Source organism: Eubalaena glacialis, chromosome X (genome assembly GCF_028564815.1).
Source record: "Eubalaena glacialis isolate mEubGla1 chromosome X, mEubGla1.1.hap2.+ XY, whole genome shotgun sequence".
NCBI lineage: Eukaryota > Metazoa > Chordata > Mammalia > Artiodactyla > Balaenidae > Eubalaena > Eubalaena glacialis.
This window is the reverse complement of record NC_083736.1, coordinates 16230162-16255635: the sequence shown is the minus strand read 5'-3', so window position 1 is coordinate 16255635 and position 25474 is coordinate 16230162. Positions and strand designations below refer to the sequence as shown.

Sequence of the window (25474 nt, the reverse complement as noted above, 5' to 3'; positions counted from 1 at the left end):
TTCATCTTTATAAAGATCATGAATCAGCTTCAGAAACAACAGCATACCCCATCACATTCCATATCTGATTCTTAACATATATTTGAGAAATGACTCGGAGATGGGTTTCTATTGGGAAACAACCAGAGAACAGCCTCATGGATATAGGGACCAAGATATGGAGGTTTTATATCTCAGGGACATAGAATTCTAAGATATGAGTCTGATTTTTATATAGCACAGCTTGTAGTCCAAAAAGAATCACTGAAATTTGCTTGGAGATTTAAAAGCTAAAAAGTAATAGCCTGCCTTCTTTTTGGTTTTATCCCTGAATTTCAAGCTTATTGAAAAATACAGCTTATATGATAATATACATTAAAGCATAGACCAAAGCCTAAGAATGTAGGCTGGCTATACACCAAAAGGGGTGTATGTGTGTAGCAGAATTTACAAAGAATGAGATCAAGAGACTGAAAATGTTTCTATCCTGGATGGAAATGTCAGGTAATATGTAAAGGTCATCAGTTATTTTCCCCCGTGGCTGCAAAATGGACTCTTGAAGAAGAACTCACTGTGAACAAAGGCAGTAATGAAAGGAAGCAATAATCCCAGCTTTTAGATACAGTATATGTGAGAGTTCTGTAAGAGTACATATTCACATTCCAAGAGGTTTAATGGTGATAACTTAATGTCTAGTTTTATTTACCCCTAGACCATAGCAAATTTTGCACGGAGGCACATCACGTGGATTGCTGCATTATTTAAGAGCCAATAGTAAGAAAACAAAAAGTAAGTGAGAGAATGGGTTTGGTGCTTTAGTCGAGTGACACAGATTTACGTTATGGAATTTTGAAAATGAACTTGGTTAAGGATGATACATAGGGGACCCAGCTGAACATGACTTATTTTCTTTCATTCATTCATTCAGTACTAATTGAGCTACAACTACATGCTCAACACTGTACCAGGCACGGTAGGAGATACCAAAACTGTTTCAATGAGTAACTTACAATCCAGTTAGAAAAACATGCCTCACATGAAAACAATACGAGGCAGTACATTGTTGTCAAATGATGATGGAACCAGCTATGATTTATGAAGTACTTTTCTATGAGCCAGGCATGGTGCTAAGTGCTTTATATTCACCCTCTTGTTCAAAGCCACCCTAGGAGGTAGGTGCTATTATTATCCCCATTTTACAGATGAGAGCATTGAATATCAAACAGCTAAAACATCCCAAAGCTCGCACCACTTGTAAATGGCAGAACTGGAATTTGAACTCAATTTGAACTGACTCCAAGACCTAAGTTCTTACTAAAGAAATTGTTATGGGAATTCAGAGAATGGGGAGGGCTAATAGAGAAGAGCCGAGCAGGCCCTTAAAGCAAAGACAGGCTTCAGATAGGCAAGGAGGAGGAGGAGGCCTACTGGGTCAAGCATACAGTAAATGCATGGAGACTAGCAAAGGGCTTGAGTTAAGGATATTAGCTGAGCTGTCCTCTGGAATTAATATGGGACCAGATTTTGGTGGAAAATGAATAGTGGGCAGAAGACTGTAAAAACTGTGGGTAATGATCGGCCACGAGAAACTGTAATGCCGAGTTTCAAGTTGTAGGTCTGGAGATGGACTGCAGGCCAGGCCCGGTGAGCTTCTCCCAGGTGACTAGTGGCGAGGCCGCAGGCGCGGGGGGCAGCTGAGGGACCCTGCTCTGCCCCAGTCGCCCCCCTCTCCTCTTCCCCCCTGGGCCCCACTACTCTACTTCCGCTCGTGGGCGCAGACGCGCCAGGGTCAGAGCTACTATTATGGCCCGCGGAGGGGCGCCCAGGCAGCCGCAGTGGGCGGACCTATTTCTCCCACCTCTGGTGAAGTTGGCAGCCCATTCCGGCGCCCTCCCCACGGCCGCTTGGGAAGGCAGCCTTGTCCCCCGCCCAGAGCCAGTCCTTTATCTCCCCAACTCCGAGCTTTCTGCTCCGCAGCGGCAGATCTAGGGGTGGGGCTAGAGGGCGAGGCCAGGGACGGGGTTGTAAGCTCATCTCAGGGTTGGGCGGGGCCGCCAGCGACAGAGCGTGTTAGGGGTGTTCTGGGCCTCAGGCCCGGCTCCGCGGATTCGGCTCCGCGCCGGGGGCGGGACCGGGGGCGGGTCCGGGGCGTTCAGATGCCCGAGACGGAAGGACCTGTTTCAACAGCCCCTGCTGAGGTCGGCGGCAGGCGGGGAGGTAAGGAGCTCAGAGACGCAAACGTTCCCGCCCGGAGCCAAGTTCCCCGCTGTTCTCGCGGGCCACCTCGTTTTCCTTCCCCCACTGGCCGCGACTCGGAGGGTTCCGTTCCGCGGCGGGGGCGCGGCCGGGGACTGGGCTGCGAGTGGGCTGCGGCAGGCGGGTCAGAGAGAGGTCGCGGCCCGCCCCGAGGCCGCCTCACGACAGCCCGAAGACAAAAAAGGCTCGGCGGGGGCGTCGTCGCCCCACTCCCGGAACCCAGTTCCCCACTTCTCCCGCGGGGCCGCCAGAGACCCGCGAGCGTCGGGAGCGCTACGGGCCTGGTCAAGGCGGGGCAGCCATAGCGCCAGCCCCTATCTCCGCCCCCGCGCCTTTCAGCAGTAAGAAACTCTAGTTGGCTTGCTTTCCAATCATAGTTTGGTTCTGTCATTTTAAAAAGTCCCTACCTCGTAACGCCGGGCTCCATCTCGAGAACTGACCGAGGCTGTGAGTGCTTGGGAACCGGGCCCGCTCGGCGGCCGCAGCCCGGGCGTCCCACCTCCTTGCAGCAGGTCGGACGCCGAGGCCCCGGAGCAACGCGGAGATGAGGAGCAGGAGCAATTCCGGGGTCCGGTTAGACGGATACGCGCGGCTGGTGCAGCAAACAATCCTGTGTTACCAGGTAAGGAGGGACCACCCCGAACTGCCATCTCGAGGCACTTATTCTCCTACCCAGTCCCCTCTCGTGTCCTGAGACTTTGCAGTTAAGAGGTTTCCTCTTTAAATCCAGTCCTTGCTGGCCGATGGTTTCTCCCCACCCCCATTCCCACCCCGTCCACTTTACGAGCCAGGGGACCTAAGGGCTGTGCGGCTACACTTCACAGGATTCTTTGACCACTGTTTGGGATCGAAGATAGAAGGAGCCCCCTGGGTGCCCTGGGTACAAAATGCGTCTTTCTGCATTGACTCTGCGTCTTTTGGATGGAAGGAGGTGTGTGTAGGTTGGACAGAGCACACTGAATGAGGAGGGTGAGCTCTGGACTGCGAGGACAGTAGACAGGAGTGAAGAAACTCCTGAGGTGTGCATCCCACTCCGGCCTGTGTGGCGACTGCTGCTATTCTGCCCTTGAATTATCTTGTTAGAGACCCACCTGTGAGGGTCTTAGGGCTTACTCTGGTTGCTATTTTACAGATGAGAAAACTGCAGGCCAGAAAGGTTACTGCAGGTAGCAGGGTTAGACCCAAACGCAGGTCTTCTCCCAAGTTGGAGGGGATCTTCGAAGCTGCCCATGTGGTCTGAGGTATGGAATGTCTCCTGTTTTGTATTACCCGGCTAAAGTTATATCTGGGCCCATCATGTAAGACCACTGGACTATTTTTATTCCTAATGAAGACAACAGCTATGTTGCTTGCCCTCAATCAACAGCAATTATTTATAGGACCTCCATGTCAGAGAAGGAAGTGGCCTTCCAGGGTAGAGGCCTGGCCTTCAAGTTGGGAGCCATGGTCACTCCCAAGCCACTGACCCTTTTCCCTATAGCCAATTTCACAGCCTTGTTTCTTCATTCAGGAAATATTTATTGTGTACCTGTTATGTGCAAGGCACTCTGTCAGGTGCTGGGCCTACAAAGAAGAATAAATACTTGTAATGCAGTGAGATTTATGCGTAGGGAATAGGTCCAGAGTCCCTTGTCTGAAACTCCTGGGGTCAGATGTGGTTTGCAAGTCAGCAATGTTTGGATTTTAGGAAGGTAATATATATATATATTCTCTAGTAACTGCAGTGAAGTCTAGGCAGCACCCTTAATCAAACACATTATTATTTTCCACATTGGAATAAGAAGATTCACACTGAGTAGGAAAATTAAAGACTGAAAGTAGTTTCACATCAGTTCAGGTCACCTTTTGCCACCAAACGAGCTTGCTGCAAAATTATGAAAACACTTTAAATTTTCAGAGCATATTGGCTTTTGAAATTGCACATGAAGGACTGTGGTTCTTATTTTGGGAGCTTAGCCCAGTTTGGGAAGCAGGGAGGAGTCCTGGAAGAGACGATGTTCAAGCTAAGAACTGAAGAAGAAGTAGGCAGGCAAATGAGGGTGATTTTTTTTTTTTTTTGCCTTCCTCTTTGGAATATATTATAATTACTTCTACAAAGTGTTTTAAAAATCCAAGTTGAAAATCCTTGCCCTTCATTACTGTGATGGAAGGGCCTTTAAGGAGAACTGATCAAGCTTGGTTCTTGTGTCACACCTGGGTTTGAATCTCTAGCTCCTCCTTCAACTACAGGTGTAACCGTTTCCCAGCCTCTCTGAGTCTATGCCCTTATCTGTAAAATGGGGATATAAACACCTGTGATTACTGCCCAGTATGTTGCCTGCCTCCCCCCCCAGTAGGCAGTTAGCAAATAGTGAATGCTGTTGGTGGTGTTATGATTTTGATATAGGCCACACATATCCAGGCCACAAGTCCTCACCTCACCACCCTGGCCCAGGATGCTCTTTTTCCTGAAGGCCTTGATACAGCTACTAATTGATTTCTGGTCTTTGAACATAATTATGTCTCCGCATGGATTCTGTGAGATCCTTAAGCACAGAGACCTCATCAGTTTCATTCCTTTTGCATCAAGCAGTGCTCCAGGCTCATGAAAAGTACCCTTAAGTCCTTGTTGATAAAATATGTTCTGCAGGCTCTGAGCCATCCTAATGACCCAGCTATCGATCCAAGCTTACCTTCCCTCAGGAGCAAAAGAACTGTCTTCCCATTAAAGCAAATCTGCAGCATTGGACTTTCCTCTCCAACATTTTAATGATTAAAAAAAAGTTGTCTGAGCCTTTAGTTGTATTTATTTTGGGGGTAGTTGGTGAGAAGCCCTCATGTTTGCCCTGTTTTTCCCTTCCTGACTGCATAGTCAAGCTTTTCTGGTTAACCAGAACACTCCAAGTACGGTTCTGTTGGAAAATCCCGTGAGTCTGCACATGCAGAATCACTCCTTCCCACTTTCCCCCACCTCGCACCCATCCCGCCCCAACAGCTAGTTTTCACAGTTGTAGAGCCCTAACCCATTTAGGGCCTGGTCATCTTTTCTGAGCGATCTTAGGCAGGTCACCTATCCACTGTGTAAGAATGAATGAGCAATTTTATGTTATGCATATTTTACCAGAATAAAAAATGAATGAGCTGGACTCTGAATGAGTGGTTTCTAAAGTTTATACTATATTTCCCATCCCTTGTAGATAGGTGCAGATGTTTATGAGGCAGTTTTCATTGTCAGCTGGTACAAGGCTGACCTGTTTCTGATTTGTTGTTTCTTTTTTTAAAGTATAGTTGATTTACCATATTAGTTTCAGGTATATAACTTGGTGATTCAATAGTTTTATAGATTATATTCCATTGAAAGTTATTATAAAATAAGGGCTATATTTCCCCGTGCTGTACAATATATCCTTGTAGCTTCTTGATTTTATATATAGTAGTTTGTACCTCTTAGTCCCCTACCCCTATCTTGTCCCTCCCCCCTTCCCTCTCCCCACTGGTAATCACTAATTTATTCTCCATATCTGTGAGTCCATTTCTGTTTTGTTATATTTGTTTGTTTGCTTTATTTTTTAGATTCCACATATAAGTGATAAAACACAGTATTTGTCTTTCTCTGTCTGACTTATTTCACTAAGCCTAATACCCTCTAGGTCCATCCATGTTGTTGCAAATGGCAGAATTTCATTCTTTTTTGTGGTCGAGTAGTATTCCATTGTATATATACACCACATCTTCTTTATCCATTCATCTGTTGATGGACATTTAGGTTGCTTCCATATCTTGGCTATTGTAAGTAATGCTGCTATGAACATTGGGGTGCATGTATCTTTTCAAATTAGTGTTTTTGTTTTCTTTGGATATATACCCAGGAGTGGAATTGCTGGATCATATGGTAGTTCTGATTTTAGTTTTTTGAGGTCCATACTGTTTTCTGTAGTGGCCGCACCAATTTACATTCCAACCAACAGTGTGCTAGGGTTCCCTTTTCTCCACATCCTCACCAACATGTTATTTGTGTTCTTTTTGGTAGCCATTCGGACAGGTGTGAGGTGGTATCTCATTGTGGTTTTGATTTGCATTTCCCTGATGATTAGTGATGTTGAGCTTTTTAAGTTGAGATCAACTTACATTGATTTCACTTGTTAGAAATCATTCAGTGTTAAATATATCAAACTCATAATTATTCTTTTGTTAGAGGCAATACTTTGTTCATATCAGCTAGCATCTCAACTACTTCCTTTTCCTGTGTCTGTGAAAGACAGTTTTTTCCATTAGTCATTTGCCAAATGTACTTACTGCTAAATAATAAAGATTGACAAAACCAAAAGCCAGTTTTTTAAAAAGACTAATAAAAAAGCAATCACAATAGATGTAAAATTTTAAATTAACCAGATAATGGAAATTAATTTTTAAAAAATTTTAAAGATATATGTGATTTATAAGAGACAAACCTAAAACAGAGGATACCAAAAGGTTGAAAGTAATTAGACAAGATATACTAGGCAAATGCTAACCAAAAATAAGTTGGTGTAATTATATTGATACTAACATCAGGCAGATAAGCTTTTGAAATTTAAAAGAATTCTACTATTAGGGATTAAGAAATGTTATTACTAGATGATAAAAGGATAATTCACCAAAAAAAACAGAGTAATTTTAAACCCACAGAATACTAACAACATAGCTTCAAAATGTATAAAGCAAAACTTGACCTAATTGTTAACAAATCCATAACCATAGTGGGAGTTTTTAAATACCCTTCTCTCAGATACTAATAAAGCAGAGAAATAATTAGGACATAGAAAATTTGAACACTTCCATAGGAAACAAACTTGATCAAGTATACATACGTAGAATTCTGTGCCCAACCAGTAGAAAATACTTATTTGTTTCAACCTTGCAAAGTATATTTTTCAAAAATTGATGACAAATTAGGGTATAAAGGAAACCTCAAAAAATACTGAAGAATCAACTTTATGCATACCACATTTTTTGACCAAAATGCAAGAAAATTAGAGAGCAATAAACAATGACTGCTAAAGCCCCCCCCAAATATGTTTGGAATCCTACTAAATATATATATCTAAATATATTTAAACAGATAATGGATATGTATGTCATGAATATATACATATATATATATGTACACACACGATGTCATGGATCTAAGAAGAAATTATAATGGAAATTATGAAATATTTAGAACTGAATAAAAACAAAGGCATTCCAAATACCAATTTATGGAATATAGCTAAAGTGGGATGTGAAGAGAAGTTTATATCCTGAAATGTATATATTAGAAAAGAAGAAAGATTTACAAATTAATGAACTCAAGTTGAGAAAAGGACAACAGAGTGTACCCAAGGAAATAGATGAAAGGAAATAATAAAGACAAGACCAACAATTAATGTAATATAAAACAAGTAATAAAGATTGGCAAAATCAGAAGCTAGTTTTTTAAAAAGACTAATAAAAAGGCAAACTTCTATCAGGGTTGTTGATGGAGGGATGGGAAAAGGGACAAATAATATTAGGAGAAAATGGAAAAATACTATGAACAATTTTGGGCAGTAAATTTGAAAACGTAAATGACAGTTTTCTAGATAAATGTTACCAATGTAAAGCAAGAAAAAATTACATCCTAATTAGGCTATAACCATTAAAGAAAATTGAATGAGTGAAAAAAATCCTAGTCCAAGATGAGTTTATAGACTAGGACCAAGGAACATTTAGAGGTTTATTTATTCATTCATCTTTGAAGGCTAAGGAATTTGGCTTTTATTCTGAGTGGGAAGGGAAGCCATGAGAGGACTTTGAGCAGATGAGTGGCATCATCTGAATGATATTTGAAAAGAATCACTCCACCGGCTGCATGGAATATAAGGTGTCAAGATGCAAAACAGGGTGACCAGTTAGGAAGCTTCTGCAATTGGAGCATGATGGCTCAGACAAGGGTGGTTGTAGTAGAGACAGATAGGAATGGTTGAGTTTGGGGAAAATTTCAGAGATAGAGACAAGTTTTACTAGTGGATTGAGTGTACGATGTATGGAAAAACGAAAAGTCAAGAAAGACTCCAAGATTTTTGGCTTGAGCAACTGGTAGGATGGAATTGCCTTTTACTGAGATGGGGAAGACTGTGGAGGAGCAAGCTTCTGGGGGAAGATAAGGAGTTTTATTAATTTCGAGGTGCCCATTAGACATCCAAGGGGAAATGGTAAATAGGCAGTTGAATATATGAGTCTAGAAGTCAGGGGAGAGGTTAGGGCTGGAGATGAAAATCTTGGAGCTGTTGGTACACATATATGTAATGAAAGATAATGAGACTGGATGAGATCACAGGAGTGAGTTAAACAGAGAAGAGATGACATTTAAAGAGGAGCTTTCCAAAAATGGAGAGCTCCGGAAGATGAGGAGGAACCACCAAGGGAGACTGAGAAACAGCAGATGAGGAAGTAGGAAAACCAGCCAAAGGTGGTTGTCATCCTAGAAGCCAAGTGAGGAAAGTGATTCAAGGAGGAGTATCAGATGGGGGAAAGACTAATAATGGGTCAAAGACAAGTAGCAACAAGACTGAGAAGTGACCATTAGATTTAGCAGTGTGGAAGTTGTTGGTGATCTTGTCATGCAGTTTATGTGAGTATTAGAGGCAGAAATTGGTTGAGGTGAGCTCAAGAGAGAAGGGAAGAACAAGAGCTAAAGATTGCGTTGAAACGATTCTTTTGAAGAGTCTGCTGTAAAGGAGAGCAGTGGTTGGGTGGAGATGTGAGCTTGAGAGGGGTTTATGTGAGAAATTATATATCTGGTAGAAATGATCCAGTAGATAGGGAAAAACTGATAATGCAAGAGTGAGAGTGGGAATTACTGGAGCAGAGATAGTTTATCCATCAAAACAAGAGGGAAGGCAGGGTACGCGGGCTCAGTGTTCTCTTTTGATTGTTTCTGCTTTCTCAGTGAAACACAAGGCACCGTCATTAGCCGAGAGTGAAGTTGGAGAGGAGTTGGAGAGGAGTTATCAGAGGTTTGAGGAGAGGGGAGAGGGGAGAAAGTTTGAAATTGTTCTTTAGGAGAAGAAGGGAATGGATGGTCCAGGGATTTCTAGTATGATTGTTGGACAGCATTAAGGGTCATTAATGTCAAGCAAGTTCAACCAGTATGGCTGTGTGTTTTTTTCCAGCTGCGCAGGTGCACCCCCAGCGGTAGGCAAAGAGTCAGATTTAACCAGAGCTCGGGTTTTTGCGTGGTGACTACAATGGAGTGAGAGAGGGGCGAGAGATTAACAGATAACCCCTATCTTAAATAAACTGTTTCAGATAAAAGATAAAGAGGGATAACTACCAACTCCTTTTATGTGGCTAATATCCCAAGATACCATAGTCAAACAAGACATAATGAGAAATATTACTTATGGAGGAAATTCACTTATGAATATTGATGCAAAAATATAAAGTAAATTATTAATAAAATGAAGCCAGCAATGTATTAAAAATACAGCATAATCAAGTAAAGTTTATCTCAGTAACACAAGGAAATTTTCTTTAAGAAAATCTATTAATGTAACTTACCACATTAATAAAGGAGAAAAAGCCTTCAACTTTATCTGTAACATTTTATTTCTTTTTTAAAAAAGGAAGGAATTTGTACCGTTCCTTCATGGTGGAATGCTTTCATTTGTTGGATCTGAGTGATGGATATTGGTTATATTGTTCTCTCTGCTTTCCTATATGTTTGAGATTTTATTAAGTTGTAAAAATTAAGGCCATATTAATAAACATAGTCTAACCAGTAACCCAGGAGTAACCCAGGAGTCAGCTTGGGTTTCTTCTGTTCCTTCATGCCCCACCAAAAAGTGAGAGAATGTCCTAATGAATTAGATCACTAAAATCTCTCTGCGGTCCGCCCACTTCTGTCCCTGTCCACTGCCCCCACCCGAGTCCAGGCCACCATCATCTCGTGCCTGGACTGCCCCTCTAGCCTCCTGATTAGTTCCTTGCTTCCACTCTTGGCCCCTCCTCCCCAGCAGTAAGCAACCTTATATCAGGCACCAGACTACACTGCTCTCCTGCCTACAACTTGCCATGGCTTTCGTCACTCCTAGAATAAAATGCAGAGTTCTATCAAACTTTGCAGTCCAGCTGCAGCCTAGCTCACCAGCTTCTCACTCACCGTCAGTGGTGTGCTGGTAAATGCTTAACAGCTGGCTCAGCTGACTTGAAAACTTGGCTTCTTTGTCAAGAGCCATACCAGGAGGGAGAGAATGAGAGAAAACCACCCCCAATTTCTCATGCCCAACAGCAAACTCTTGATCTTTCCCAACAAATCTGTGTACCACCACCCATTCGGAGCCACGAGTCAGCAAGCCAGGCGTCTTTTTGGCCCCTTCTTTTTTCCTTTCCCACATGTATCTGTTCCGTCACCAAGCTCTGCTGATTCAGGCTCCTGAATGGCTCTCGAATCCGTCTGCTGCTCCCGCTCCGCTCTGCCGTCAGCGCCCTCCTTGTCTAAGCTGCCAGCCTTGCCAGTCTCTACTCCGGTACTAGCTTCCCAGCCTGTTTTCTCTCTGCAGCCACTCTCAGTCCCCTCCCGGTATTTCTCCTGACTGCAGCCAAAGTGGTCTTCTCCAAAGCAGGTATGCCCTCCTGCCGCACCCTCACTCTGGGTAACATCTTAACCTCCCTTCCACCCCGGCTCCACCGGGGAAGCCCTCCCTCCCTCCCTCCTTGATGCCCTCACAGCGTGACACACATCCCCTTTGCTGCGCTTAACCGAGTTGGAATTTTACATCTATTTGTGTGACTTAAGATGAATGAATTCCCACTAGGCTATAAAGTCTGCTGCACAGGACCAAGGATTTCTTTTTAATTACCATTTTGTCCTTAGCACTTAGTGCCTGGCAGTTGTAGAGATTTTAAAGACAGTTATTGATTGAATGAATAAATGAATGAAATAAAATGCTTAAACCACGTAGTCTGTGTGCTGTAGTATGTGCAGTTAATAAATGACCACTGCTCTTGTTATTATTATTATTCATCAGACCTCTACCATACAACCATCATTTGGGGGTTCTTAGAACCTAATTGTATTTCCATAAAAAGCGACTGGGCCAAAGTTGCTGCAACCTGTCTGTCCGTTGTCCTTAGTTCAGTTTAATCTAGCAGGAATTTATTTAATAGTCACGATGGGAATGAGAACAGTTGTGGGCCAGGGCATGTACAAGCATTCCGGGCAGCACTGAGTCCAAAAAGGGCAGAAATGACATTTTTCGTCCATAGTCAGACAGGGACTGTCTGACAGATGGTTGTGTGGTCTGTGTGTCGATGATTCGAGAAAGAGAGCACTTGATAGATAACCTAGTATCAACCCCAGCCCTGCCTTCTGCCATCTCCCACTTCAGTTCTTTTTAGGTGCAGCCAGGAGGGGGGCTTTTGCTGTGCTCTTTTCAGGACAGCCTTTAAATATTTTAGTGCCAGATAAAAACATTAGAGTAATTCAATGAAAAAAGTCCTTGAATCTTCCATTTACAAATAAAGGACCATAATAGACCCATACGAGGGAGAGATTTAGAATTGTTTCAAGTTTTGCAGGGATCCAAAAGGTCATCTAGTCAGATCACCTAATCTCCTTTTACAGTTGAAGAATTCCAGCCAAGGGAGTTGAGGGGACCTTTTTCAAGGTCATCCTTTTGGTGAGCTGACAGCCCGGTGATAAGTGCTCCGTCTTTTTGGAAACAGGCCAAAGAGTAGAGATAAATACTTTAGACATACCAGATTGCTGTGAAATAAAGTTACATTCACTAATAGAGTGAAGTAAATATCACATCTGCCTCATAATATGTAGGGAGAACATAATGTTCATAAAGCACATTTAGAGAAGTATTCCTTGATCAAATGGGTTACAGACCCATTTGAGAATTTGATGATGGCTGAATATCTTATCTTCTCCTGGGAAAAATGCTCCATAAAAGTTCCAGGAGTCTAAGGACCTCCAGCTCCCTGCCCCCACAAAGCCCATCTATGGACTCCCGGAGAGCCCAGAGGCAGAGTGACGTGTGTGATGCCACCATGCTCTGAACCCGAACCTAATGGAATAAAAGTCATTGAAAATATCGAATGGTGACATTTGCAATTTTCCTGTTCAGGTGAAAGGTTACTAGTGTGGCGCCCAGTAATCCCTTGATACCTCGGACTTCAGGTGTGGCCAGGAGGATTCTGACAGCCCTACCGAGTTTGAATGTGTTCTGTAAGTTTCCACAACACCAGGCTAAGGACTGATACCTCAAGCTAAGGAATTGGCAAGAGAGTCAAAGAATTAAAATCTCCTAAAAGAGTGGTAAAGTCATTTGCACATTTGATTGTAGCTAAGGGGCCCAGAATGGTTTCTGTGAATTTTGAAAGTTTTAAGATGAGCATTGGGATCTGGAACGAAGCTAGAACAAAGCTAAAATGAAGTGGATGCCTGCAGCGCTTGGCTTCCGACCCAGTTTGTTTCCCTGTAAGCCATCATTCAGTCGTATGAGATGATACAAATGCGTCGGCCCAGGACAGCTTGCAGCTTGTGCTTTATTTGTAAACCCAGAGGGGGAAATCTAATCGGCAGCAATTTAGAAAAAGACATCATTTGAAAGTGAAAATTGCACACCTGTGATCTCCTTAGGTAAAGCATGAGGCTGCTGCATGTTAGAGCTTAAATTTTCAACATTATTCTCTGAAAGCCTGAGGTTTACATATCAAATTATGCAAAACCTATCTTTTAAACTAATGGAAAAGGGGCTTCCCTGGTGGTGCAGTGGTTAAGAATCCTCCTGCCAATGCAGGGGACATGGGTTCGAGCCCTGGTCCGGGAAGATCCCACATGCCGCGGAGCAACTAAGCCTGTGAGCCACAAATACTGAGCCTGCGCTCTAGAGCCCGCGAGCCACAACTACTGAAGCCCGTGCGCCACAACTACTGAGCCTGTGCTCTAGAGCCTGCGATCCACAACTACTGAAGCCCGTGCGCCTAGAGCCCGTGCTCTGCAACAAGAGAAGCCACCACAATGAGAAGCCCGTGCACCGCAACAAAGAGTAGCCCCCGCTCACCGCAACTAGAGAAAGCCCACGTGCAGCAATGAAGACCCAATGCAGCTAAAAATAAATAAATAAAATAAATTTATTAAAAAGTAAATAATAAATAAATAATGGAAAAAAGAAAGGTTACTCACACAACCAGTAGTCTCAATTACAGCTGCAGTCATTTTAAAACCAATGCTACTGTAATTCCCACTTTATTTATTTATTTATTTTTTTAATCAGTCATCAATTTTATACACATCAGTGTATACATGTCAATCCCAATCACCCAATTCAGCACACCACCATCCCCACCCCACCGTGGTTTTCCCCCCTTGGTGTCCGTACGTTTGTTCTCTACATCTGTGTCTCAACTTCTGCCCTGCAAACCGGTTCATCTGTACCATTTTTCTAGGTTCCACATATATGCGTTAACACACAATATTTGTTTTTCTCTTTCTGACTTACTTCACTCTGTATGACAGTCTCTAGATCCATCCACGTCTCAACAAATGACTCAATTTCGTTTCTTTTTATGGCTGAGTAATATTCCATTGTATATATGTACCACAACTTCTTTATCCATTCGTCTGTCGATGGGCATTTAGGTTGCTTCCATGACCTGGCTATTGTAAATAGTGCTGCAATGAACATTGGGGTGCATGTGTCTTTTTGAATTATGGTTTTCTCAGGGTATATGCCCAGTAGTGGGAATGCTGGGTCATACGGTAATTCTATTTTTAGTTCTTTAAGGAACCTACATACTGTTCTCCAGAGTGGCTGTATCAATTTACATTCCCACCAACAGTGCAAGAGGGTTCCCTTTTCTCCACACCCTCTCCAGCATTTGTTATTTGTAGATTTTCTGATGATGCCCATTCTAGCTGGTGTGAGGTGATACCTCATTGTAGTTTTGATTTGCATTTCTCTAATAATTAGTGATGTTGAGCAGCTTTTCATGTGCTTCTTGGCCATCTGTATGTCTTCTTTGGAGAAATGTCTATTTAGGTCTTCTGCCCATTTTTGGATTGGGTTGTTTGTTTCTTTAATATTGAGCTGCATGAGCTGTTTATATATTTTGGAGATTAATCCTTTGTTTGTTGATTCATTTGCAAATATTTTCTCCCATTCTGAAGGTTGTCTTTTAGTCTTGTTTATGGTTTCCTTTGCTGTGCAAAAGCTTTGAAGTTTCATTAGGTCCCATTTGTTTATTTTTGTTTTTATTTCCATTACTGTAGGAGGTGGATCAAAAAAGATCTTGCTGTGATTTATGTCAAAGAGTGTTCTTCCTATGTTTTCCTCTAAGAGTTTTATAGTGTCCGGTCTTACATTTAGGTCTCGGATCCATTTTGAGTTTATTTTTGTGTATGGTGTTAGGGAGTGTTCTAATTTCATTCTTTTACATGTAGCTGTCCAGTTTTCCCAGCACCACTTATTGACGAGACTGTCTTTTCTCCATTGTATATCCTTGCCTCCTTTGTCATAGATTAGTTGACCATAGGTGTGTGGGTTTACCTCTGGGCTTTCTATCTTGTTCCATTGATCTATGTTTCTGTTTTTGTGCCAGTACCATATTGTCTTGATTACTGTAGCTGTAATTCCCACTTTAAAAAACCTCTCCCAAGTCCAAGGCATTGCCCTTCCCCATCTCCTTTAACATTTCAAACAGCAGTTGCTAGAACAAAATTCCCATACAACAAATGAATCTAACCAGTTTTCGGAGTTTTTGTAATAGAAATTCTCACATTCTATCTTTTGCTTTACCAGCCCGGGGGCGGTAGGGAACAGGGGGCTGGGGGAGTAATCATGTATTTTCAACATTTATCCTAGTTTCTTTTGGGCATTTCATTTGAATAACTGAACAGTATATTCCTCCCTTGGAACTGAGCAAGGTGGTGGGATGCACTTAGCTATTCTTAATCCAAAGGAAAGAGGACCAAGGGTAGGAGTTAGCCGGAGACCTCTGACCTCTGTCCCTTGGAGCATAGGAAAGGGAGCTTCAGGAAGGCTTCATGGAGGAGGGAGCATGTGAAGGAGAGGCGTTTGCTGGAGGGCATTACAGGCGGGGAGAAGAGTGTGTGCACAGGCCCAGAAGTGCGAGAGCAGAGCATGTGCAGGAAATATTAATTCGGGTTTTCTGGGGGGCTAAGGCGGGAGCGACGGGTGATGAGGCTGGATGTGAGAGGAAGAGCCAGCACATGATGAGCCTTGTATGGCTACCCGAGGGACTTCGGTTCTATCTTGTAGGGTTGGAGAATTCTGAGCAGGGCAATGAAGTCTTGAGATTCTAGGTCTTTCGGTGACCTCCCTTTGTGGAGGATGGATTGGAAGGAAACCAGTACTAGAGGCAGAGAGATCAGTAAGGAGCTATTCCGATTTTCTTTTGGGACGGAGGGAGGAGAAGAAGGAATCTATCCTCTCTGTGCCGTTTTTGGTGGGTAGATGACAGTATTCATCTGTGTGCCCTCCAGCTAGAAATTGAACTGCAAAATGTTAAATTAAGTAGTTTGGTGCTACCATCTAGCTTATGTATTTTGCCTTAATATTGCCTCAATCTCAGATTTCTTTAATAGCGTCAAATGTTTTTACGGTATCTAGTTCACCGTGACCAGTTAATAGGCATTTGTAGTTGTATCTGTCAAGATTCTTTCAGATGTAACTGACACAAACCCACCTCAAATGGCCTTTAAGCACAAAAGAGAATTTATTGCTCAAATAACTGAAAATCCCAAGGGATTGGGCTAGATTCAGGCATGGTTGGATTTAGGAGCTCAAATGATCAAGTATATCTCTTTGTATTACTTGGCCCTGTTTGACTCAGAGTGGGCTTTATTCTCTGGCAGGCTCATCTCAAGTGGTGGCAGAAGTGGTCCCTTGGCAGCTCCAGGTTATATTCTTTCAGATTGGTGCACTGTAGATAGAAAGCTTTTCCTATAGTGCCCCCAGAGAAAGTCCTGACTGTGAATGGCTCTCAGTTGGTCCAGCTTGGTTCGTGTGCACATCCCTGAACTGTGCCTAGATTGGCCAGGCTGGGTCACACGTCCTTCCCTGCAGCTGTGGCTGTGGCCAGGGGGCAGGCAGTGATGGGGTCAACCCCGCCTCCCCTCCCCAGAACCACACTGAATCAGAGCAGGGGAAATTATAGGCCATTACCAGAAAAGGGGGGAACAGTTACTGGACAGGCAGAGGCAACAGTGGTTTCCATTAGAATGGGGATGAAGTAAAGTGCCCAAGGGGGCCCGACCCATGGTCTCCAGTCTGCTTCGAACCCTCCTTTTTATACAAAAGGAAACCAAGGGCCAGATAAGTAATTTGCCCAAGATCGCATAGCTAATAAGTGGCAGAGCAGATTTGAACCCAGGTGTATCTTACACAGTGTAGGGTCTGTGGCCTTAAACACTGCATTATATACTATGCCTCCCTTTTGGAACGGCCTTCAGGGACCTTCTGCCCAAATAATACCAGAGACTGAGCTCACATTACCTACAACCCTGTCCATTCTATTTGGAAAATTCTAAATGTTAGGAAGCTCTTATGTTGAGTTGAAATCTGACTTGAGTAGCCAAAAAAATTGAATCCCTCTTTCAGAGGACAACCTTTCAGCAATTTAAAGATGCTAACTTGCTCTCCCTTAAACCTTCTCTAAACACCCTATTCTCCCTTCATGAGCTGTGGCTCTCAGCCTCTTCATAGCCCTGATCAACCTCTGGGTATGTTCCAGGTAGGGAATATCCCTTTTCAAACATGGTGCTTGGCAGTGACAGTATGCCAGGTGTGCTCTGCCAGGCTGGCAGTTCAGTGAGATGCTCATTTCCCTTGTTCTGAAAACTCTACTTCCATTAACATAGCCTTGATTTTTTGGTATCCACTCACATGCTGTTTGTAGGTCGTTGTTAAAACTTGCAGGCAGTGTTGTATAGTTGAAATTTCTTGTACCTAAATACTGGGGCAAGATGTGGCTGGGTCACAGGGTAGCTGCTGGGATGGGGGAGCTGGAGGGGGGTGATTTGGAAAAAAGAGAAGAGGTTCTGTTTAAAGAGTTGTTGGGGCCCTGGGAGTGGGAGTGTATGTGTAAAGGGAGCTGAGTCAACTCAAATGTGTGGGAGTGATTGCTACTAAAATTAGTTGAGCAGACATTTATCGAACACGTAAGCCCAATAAATAAATTCTTGTTGAATCCTATCTAGTTTTGTTTCAACCTGTTGTCTAAGTCCTTAAGTGTTCTGCTGTTCCGGTCAGCATCCACTTTGCAGCCCTTACCTGCCCCTCCTCTCACATGCACACGCCCTCTCAGGAGCAGTGGATGCCACCTTTTCAACATCGCTGCTCTCTTCTGTTGTTAATCTTCCCCATCCCCTGATTGCTCTCAGTATCATCTTGGTATTGCCACCAACCAAGAAGATTGTATAAGTGTTGTTTCTTGAGCTTATATGATGAAGACTTGAGCTTTCATTATTTTTATGTTTCAGGTTGATAATTTTAACATTGAATATATGTTTTTAAACTACACACCCGCCACCCTAGGGAGCCATGTACACTGTCTTCTTCGGTCACCTTGTACCACTGTACCGTTACCCTCACTGAAATTCACTGCCCTAACTTCTGCCTCCTTAAACTTCACCTCTGTCCTTTGAGTTTACTGTTCTCTGTTTCACCCATCTCATCTCTCAATCTAGGGATAAGCCATTTCCTATGCTTGAAGCAACTCCCCTGTTTTACCCACTTTTCTACTTATAAAGCAAAAATTGGGATTTACCACCTGTTTGAATCATTCCCAAGATTCATGCTTCTTCAGAGTTTCCTAAAGAAAGACTACAGTTCTATGAATTTTAAAACATGTATAGAGTCATGTAACCACCACCATAATCAAAATACAAAGCAGTTCCTTCGACTAAAAAATCTCCCTCCTGCTACCTCTTTATAGTCACACATCCCACCGCTGATTTGTTCTCTGTCACTATAGTTTTGTCTTTTCAAGATTGTCATGTAAGTGGAATCATATGTATGTAACCTTTGAGAGTAGCTTCTTTCACTTAGTATAATGCCCCCGAGATTCATCCAAGTCGTCGTGTGTATCGGTAGTTTGTTCTTTTTCATTGCCGAGTAGTATTCATTATATGGACATAACACAGTGTGTTTATCCATTCACCCGTTGAAGGAAATTTGAGTTATTTACAGTTTCTGGCAGTTATGGATCGAGCTGCTTTAAACATGCATGTAGAGGTTTGCATTTCTCTAGGGTAAATACCTAGGAGCAGGTTTGCTGGGTCATAGGGTAAATGTCTGTTCAACTTCATTAGGAGTCGCCAAACTCTTTTCTAGAATGGCAGCACTATTTTGCATTCCCACCAACAATGTATGAGGATTCAAGTGGCTCTATGCCCCTGTTAACACTTAGTATTGGCATTATTTTTTCTATACTTTAAATTTTTATTTATTTATTTACTTATTTATTGAAGTATACTTGATTTACAGTGTTGTGTTTCTGGTGTACAGCAAAGTGATTCAGTTATATATTTACATACTCTTTTTCATATTCTTTTCCATTGTATAGTTCCATGTGCTATACAATAGGACCTTGTTGTTTATCTATTATATATATAGTAGTTTGTATCTGCTAATTCCAAACTCCTAATTTATCCCTCCCCATCTCCTTTTCCCTCTGGTAACCATAAGTTTGTTTTCTATGTCTGTGAGTCTGTTTCTATTTTGTAAATAAGTTCATTTGTATCATATTTTAGATTACACATGTAAGTGATATATGGTATTTGTCTTTCTCTTCTGACTTACTTCACTTAGTATGATAATCTCTAAGTCCATCCATGTTGCTGCAAATGGCATTATTTCATTCTTTTTTATGGCAGAGTAGTATTCCATTGTGTACACACACACACACACACACACACACACACACACACACACACACATATCACCCATCTTCTTTATCCATTCATCTATTGATGGACATTTAGGTTGCTTCCATGTCTTGGCTATTGTAAGTAGTGCTGCTGTGAACATTGGGGTGCATGTATCTTTTCAAATGACAGTTTTCTCCAGATATATGCCCAGGAGTGGGATTGCTGGATCACATGGTAGCTCTCTTTCTAGTTTTTTAAGGAACCTCCATACTGTTTTCCATAGTGGCTGTACCAGTTTACATTCCCACCAACAGTGTAGGACGGTTCCCTTTTCTCCATACCCTCTCCGGCATTTGTTACGTGTAGACTTTGATGATGGCCATTCTGACTGGTATGAGGTGATACCTCATTGTAGTTTTGATTTGTTTTTTTTTTTAATTAATTTATTTTTGGCTGCGTTGGGTCTTCATTGCTGTGTTCAGGCGTTCTCTAGCTGCAGCGAGTAGGAGCTACTCTTCGTGGCGGTGTGTGAGCTTGTTGCAGTGGCTTCTCTTGTTGCGAGCATGGGATCTAGGTGTGCAGGCTTCAGTAGTTGTGGAACGTGGGCTCAGTAGTTGTGGCTCGCGGGCTCTAGAGCACAGGCTCAGTAGTTGTGGCACACGGGCTTAGTTGCTCTGCGGCATGTGGGATCTTCCCAGACCAGGGCTCAAACCTGTGTCCCCTGCATTGGCAGGCGGATTCTTAGCCACTGTGCCACCAGGGAAGTCCCTAGTTTTGATTTTAATAATTAGCAATGTTGAGTATCTTTTTATGCGTCTATTGGCTATCTGTATGTCTTCTTTGGAGAAATGTCTATTTAGGTCTTCTGCCCATTTTTGGATTGGGTTGTTTGTTTTTTTGTTATTGAGTTGTATGAGTTGTTTGTATATTTTAGAAATTAAGCCCTTGTCAGTCACATCATTTGCAAATATTTTCTCCCATTCCGTAGGTTGTCTTTTCGTTTTGTTTATGGTTTCCTTTGCTGTGCAAAAGCTTGTAAGTTTGATTTGGTTCCATTTGTTATTTTTGCTTTTATTTCTATTGTCTTGGGAGACTGATCTAAGAAAACATTGCTACATTTATGTCAGAGAATGTTTTGCCTATGTTCTCTTCTAGGATTTTTATGGTGTCATGTTTTATATTTAAGTCTTTAAGCCATTTTGAGTTTATTTTTGTGTATGGTGTGAGGGAGTGTTCTAACTTCATTGATTTACATGTGGCTGTCCAGCTTTCCCAGCACCACTCGCTGACGAGATTGTCTTTTCTCCATTGTATACTCTTGCCTCCTTTGCCAAAGATTAATTGATCATAGGTGTGTGGATTTATTTCTGGGCTCTCTATTCTGTTTCATTGATCCATATGTCTGTTTTTGTGCCAGTACCATGCTGCTTTGATTACTGTAGCTTTGTAGTATAGTCTGAAATCAGGGAGGGTTATACCTCCAGCTTTGTTCTTTTTCCTCAGGCTTATTTTGGCAATTCTAGGTCTTATATAGTTCCACATAAATTTTAGGATTATTTGTTCTACTTCTGTGAAAAAGGTCATGGGTAACTTGATAGGGATCGCATTTAATCTGTAGATTGCTTTGGGTAGTATGGCCATTTTAACAATATTAATTCTTCCAATCCAAGAGCATGGGATATCTTTCCATTTCTCTGAATCATCTATAATTTCCTTTATCAGTGTTTTATAGTTCTCAGCATATAAGTCTTTCACCTCCTTGGTCAGGTTTATTCCTAGATATTTTTTTATGTGATTTTAAAAGGGATTGTTTTTTACTTTCCCTTTCTGATATTTCATTGTTTGTGTAAAGAAATGCAACAGATTTCTGTATGTTAATCTTGTATCCTGCTACCTCGCTGAATTCGTTTATTAGTTCTACTAGTTTTTGTGTGGAGTCTTAAGGGTTTTCTATATATAGTATCATGTTATCTGCATATAATGACAGTTTTACCTCTTCCCTTCCAATTTGGATACCTTTTATTTCTTTTTCTTGGCTGATTGCTATGGCTAGGACTTCCAATACTATGTTGAAGAGAAGTGGTGAGAGTGGGCATCCTTCTCTTGTTCCAGATTTTAGCGGGAAGGCTTTCAGCTTTTCACCATTGAATCTTATGTTGGCTGTGGCTTTGTTATAAATAGTTTTTATTATGTTGAGATATGTTCCCTCTATACCCACTTCGGTAAGAGTTTTTAACATGAATAGATGTTGAATTTTATCAAATGCTTTTTCTGCATCTGTTGAAATGATCATGTGGTTTGGCAGTATTTTTTTATTTTAGCCATTTCAATAGGTATGTAGTGCTATCTCACAGTGGTTTTAATTTGCATTTCCTTAATAGTTAATGATGTTGGCCTTCTTTTATTTTTTAATTTACTTTATTTATCTATTTTTGGCTGCGTTGGGTCTTCATTGCTGCACGTGGGCTTTCTCTGGCTGCCGCGAGCGGGAGCTACTCTTTGTTGCAGTGCGCGTGCTTCTCATTGCAGTGGCTCCTCTTGTTGCGGAGCATGGGCTCTAGGCACGCAGGCTTCAGTAGTTGTGGCTCACAGGCCCTAGAGTGCAGGCTCAGTAGTTGTGGCGCACTGGCTTAGTTGCTCCATGGCATGTGGGATCTTCCCGGACTAGGGCTCGAACCCATGTCCCCTGCATTGGCAGGCGGAGTCTTAACCACTGTGCCAACAGGGAAGCCCTTTTCAAGTTTCTTTTCAACCAATTTTTAAATAAGTTGTTTTCTTACTGTTGAGTTTTGAGAGTTCTTTCCATATGCTGGATACAATTCCCTTGTTGAACATGTGACTTGCAAATAGTTTCTCCCAGTCTATAGCTTGTCTTTTTATCTCTTAAGTGTCTTTCACAGAGAAAAAGTTTTTAATTTTGATAAAGTCCAGTTTATCGATTTTTCTTCTATAGATGGTGCTTTTGGTGTCATGGCTAATTTTGCCTAATTTTAAGTCATGAAGATTTTTCTTCTGTTTTCTTTCTTTTTTAAATGATTTTATTTATTTATTTTTGGCTGCGTTGGGTCTTCGTTGCTGTGCGCGGGCTTTCTCTAGTTGTGGCCAGCGGGGGCTACTCGTTGTGATGTGCGGGCTTCTCATTGCGGTGGCTTCTCTTTGTTGCGGAGCACAGGCTCTAGGCACATGGCCCGCAGTAGTTGTGGCACGCGGGCTCTGTAGTTGTGGCTCACGGGCCCTAGAGCACAGGCTCAGTAGTTGTGGCGCATGGGCTTAGTTGCTCCGCGGCATGTGGGATCTTCCCTGGCCAGGGCTCGAACCCGTGTCCCCTGCATTGGAAGGCGGATTCGTAACAACTGCGCCACCAGGGAAGTCCCATCTTCTATGTTTTCTTACAGAAGTTTTATAGGTTTACATTTTACATTTAGATCTGTGATCCATTTTGAGTTAACTTTGTGTAAGGTGTGGGATTTAGATTCAGATTCATTTTCTTGCATATGGATGTTCATTTGTTCCAGTATCATTTATTAAAAAGGCTGTTCTTTCTCCCTTTGTGTTTAGACCTTTGTCAAAGGTCAATTTGTCATATACGTGTGGATCTACTTCTGGTCTCTATTCTGTTCTAGGCCCTATGTGTGTATCCCTTTTCCTCTTGTTAGGTGCACACACATTTAGGATTATTATATCTTCATAGTGAACTGACCCTTTCATTATTATCTAACATCTCTCTGTATCCCTGGTCATTTTCTTTGCTATGAAGTCTACTTTGTCTGATATTAATATCTCAATTCTTTTCCCCTCTTCTCCCTACCCTAAAGAGTAGGATTTCAGTTTATTACTTTAACAATTTTTTTATAAGCCCAAAAGCAAAAGGCCAGTAATTCATCACCATTTTAATCTCTGAGCACTTTAGATTCAGTAATGAGTGGGCTGTGGAGGCGGCAGGTGGGGGGGTTTCCCAGGCCATCACAGCTAGCAGGTGAGGTCACCATGACAGCAGAGTTGTTCACAATTATTCATATAATAATTGTTCACATAGAGGGCAGACAGCAGAAGCAAGAAGAACTATAATTCTGCAGCCTGTGGAAGGAAAACCACATTCACAGAAAGATAGACAAAATGAAAAGGCAGAGGACTTTGTACCAGATGAGGGAACAAGATAAAACTCCAGAAAAACAACTAAATGAAGTGGTGATAGGCAACCTTCCAGAAAAAGAATTCAGAATAATGATAGTGAAGATGATCCAGGACCTCGGAAAAAGAATGGAGGCAAAGATGGAGAAGATGCAAGAAATGTTTAACAGAGACCTAGAAGAATTAAAGAACAAACAAACAGAGATGAACAGTACAGTAAGTGAAATGAAAAATACACTAGAAGGAATCAATAGCAGAATAACTGAGGCAGAAGAACGGATAAGTGACCTGGAAGACAGAATGGTGGAATTCGCTGCTGCAGAACAGAATAAAGAAAAAAGAATGAAAAGAAATGAAGACAACCTACGAGACCTCTGAGACAACATTAAATGCAACAACATTTGCATTACAGGGGTCCCAGAAGGAGAAGAGACAGAGAGAAAGGACCCGAGAAAATATCTGAAGAGATTATAGTCGAAAACTTCCCTAACATAGGAAAGGAAATAGCCACCCAAGTCCAGGAAACGCAGAGAGTCCCAGGTAGGCTACACCCAAGGGAAACACACCGAGACACATAGTAATCAAATTGACAAAAATTAAAGACAAAGAAAAATTATTGAAATCATAAGGGGAAAATGACAAATAGCATACAAGGGAACTCCCATAAGGTTAACAGCTGATTTCTCAGCAGAAACTCTACAAGCCAGAAGGGAGTGGCACGATATATTTAAAGTGATGAAAGGGGAGAACCTACAACCAAGATTACTCTACCCGGCAAGAACCTCATTCATATTCGACAGAGAAATCAGAAGCTTTACAGACAAGCAAAAGCTAAGAGAATTCAGCACCACCAAACCAGCTCTACAACAAATGCTAAAGGAACTTCTCTAAGCGGGAAACACAAGAGAAGAAAAGGACCTACAAAAACAAACCCATAACAATTAAGAAAATGGTCATAGGAACATACATATTGATAGTTACCTTAAACATGAATGGGTTAAATGCTCCAACCAAAAGACACAGGCTCGCTGAATGGATACAAAAACAAGACCCATATCTATGTTGTCTACAAGAGACCCACTTTAGACCTAGGGACACATACAGACTGAAAGTGAGGGGATGGAAAAAGATATTCCATGCAAATGGAAATCAAAAGAAAGCTGGAGTAGCAATACTCATATCAGATAAAATAGACTTTGAAATAAAGAATGTTACAAGAGACAAGGAAGGACACTACATCATGATCAAGGGATCAATCCAAGAAGAAGATATAACAATTATAAATATATATGCACCCAACATAGGAGCACCTCAGTACATACGGCAACTGCTAACAGCTGTAAAAGAGGAAATCGACAGTAACACAGTAATGGTGGGGGACTTTAACACCTCACTTACACCAATGGACATATCATCCAGACAGAAAGGTAATAAGGAAACACAAGCTTTAAATGACACAATAGACCAGATAGATTTAATTGATATTTATAGGACATTCCATCCAAAAACAGCACATTACACTGTCTTCTGAAGTGTGCACGGAACATTCTCCAGGATAGGTCACACCTTGGGTCACAAATCAAGCCTTGGTAAATTTAAGAAAATTGAAATCATATCAAACATCTTTTCTGACCACAATGCTATGAGATTAGTAATCAGTTACAGGGAAAAAAGCATAAAAAACACAAACACATGGAGGCTAAACAATATGTTACTAAATAAGCGAGAGATCACTGAAGAAATCAGAGGAAATCAAAAAATACCTACAGACAAATTACAACGAAAACACAACGATCCAAAACCTATGGGATGCAGCAAAAGCAGTTCTAAGAGGGAAGTTTATAGCAATACCAGCCTACCTGAAGAAACAAGAAAAATCTCAAATAAACAATCTAACCTTACACCTAAAGGAACTAGAGAAAGAAGAACAAACAAAACCCAAAGTTAGTAGAAGGAAAGATATCATAAAGATCAGAGCAGAAATAAATGAAATAGAAACAAAGGAAACAATAGCAAGGATCAATAAAACTAAAAGCTGGTTCTTTGAGAAGTTAAACAATATTGATAAACCTTTAGCCGGACTCATCAAGAAAAAGAAGGAGAGGACTCAACTCAATAAAGTTAGAAAAGAAAAAGGAGAAGTTACAGCAGACACCACAGAAACACAAAGCATCATAAGAGACTACTACAAGCAACACTATGCCAATAAAATGGACAACCTGGAAG

The 25474-nt window shown here is 41.9% G+C and overlaps 1 protein-coding gene across 5 annotated transcripts in view; it reads left to right on the top strand.

The window, feature by feature from the left end:
- The first annotated feature begins 2161 nt into the window (after positions 1 to 2161).
- The window catches only part of PHKA2 (phosphorylase kinase regulatory subunit alpha 2), a 91456-nt gene continuing 68143 nt past the window's right edge, over positions 2162 to 25474 (top strand). For 3 of the 5 annotated variants that reach the window (XM_061177674.1, XM_061177675.1, XM_061177673.1), the window contains exon 1: positions 2162 to 2857. In XM_061177674.1, the coding sequence (XP_061033657.1) occupies positions 2780 to 2857 (78 nt within the window). In that variant the 5' untranslated portion in view covers positions 2162 to 2779. Of the gene's footprint in view, positions 2858 to 12350; positions 12452 to 25474 lie in introns of all 5 variants that reach the window. The other 2 variants (XM_061177676.1, XM_061177678.1) reach the window with 2 other exon arrangements.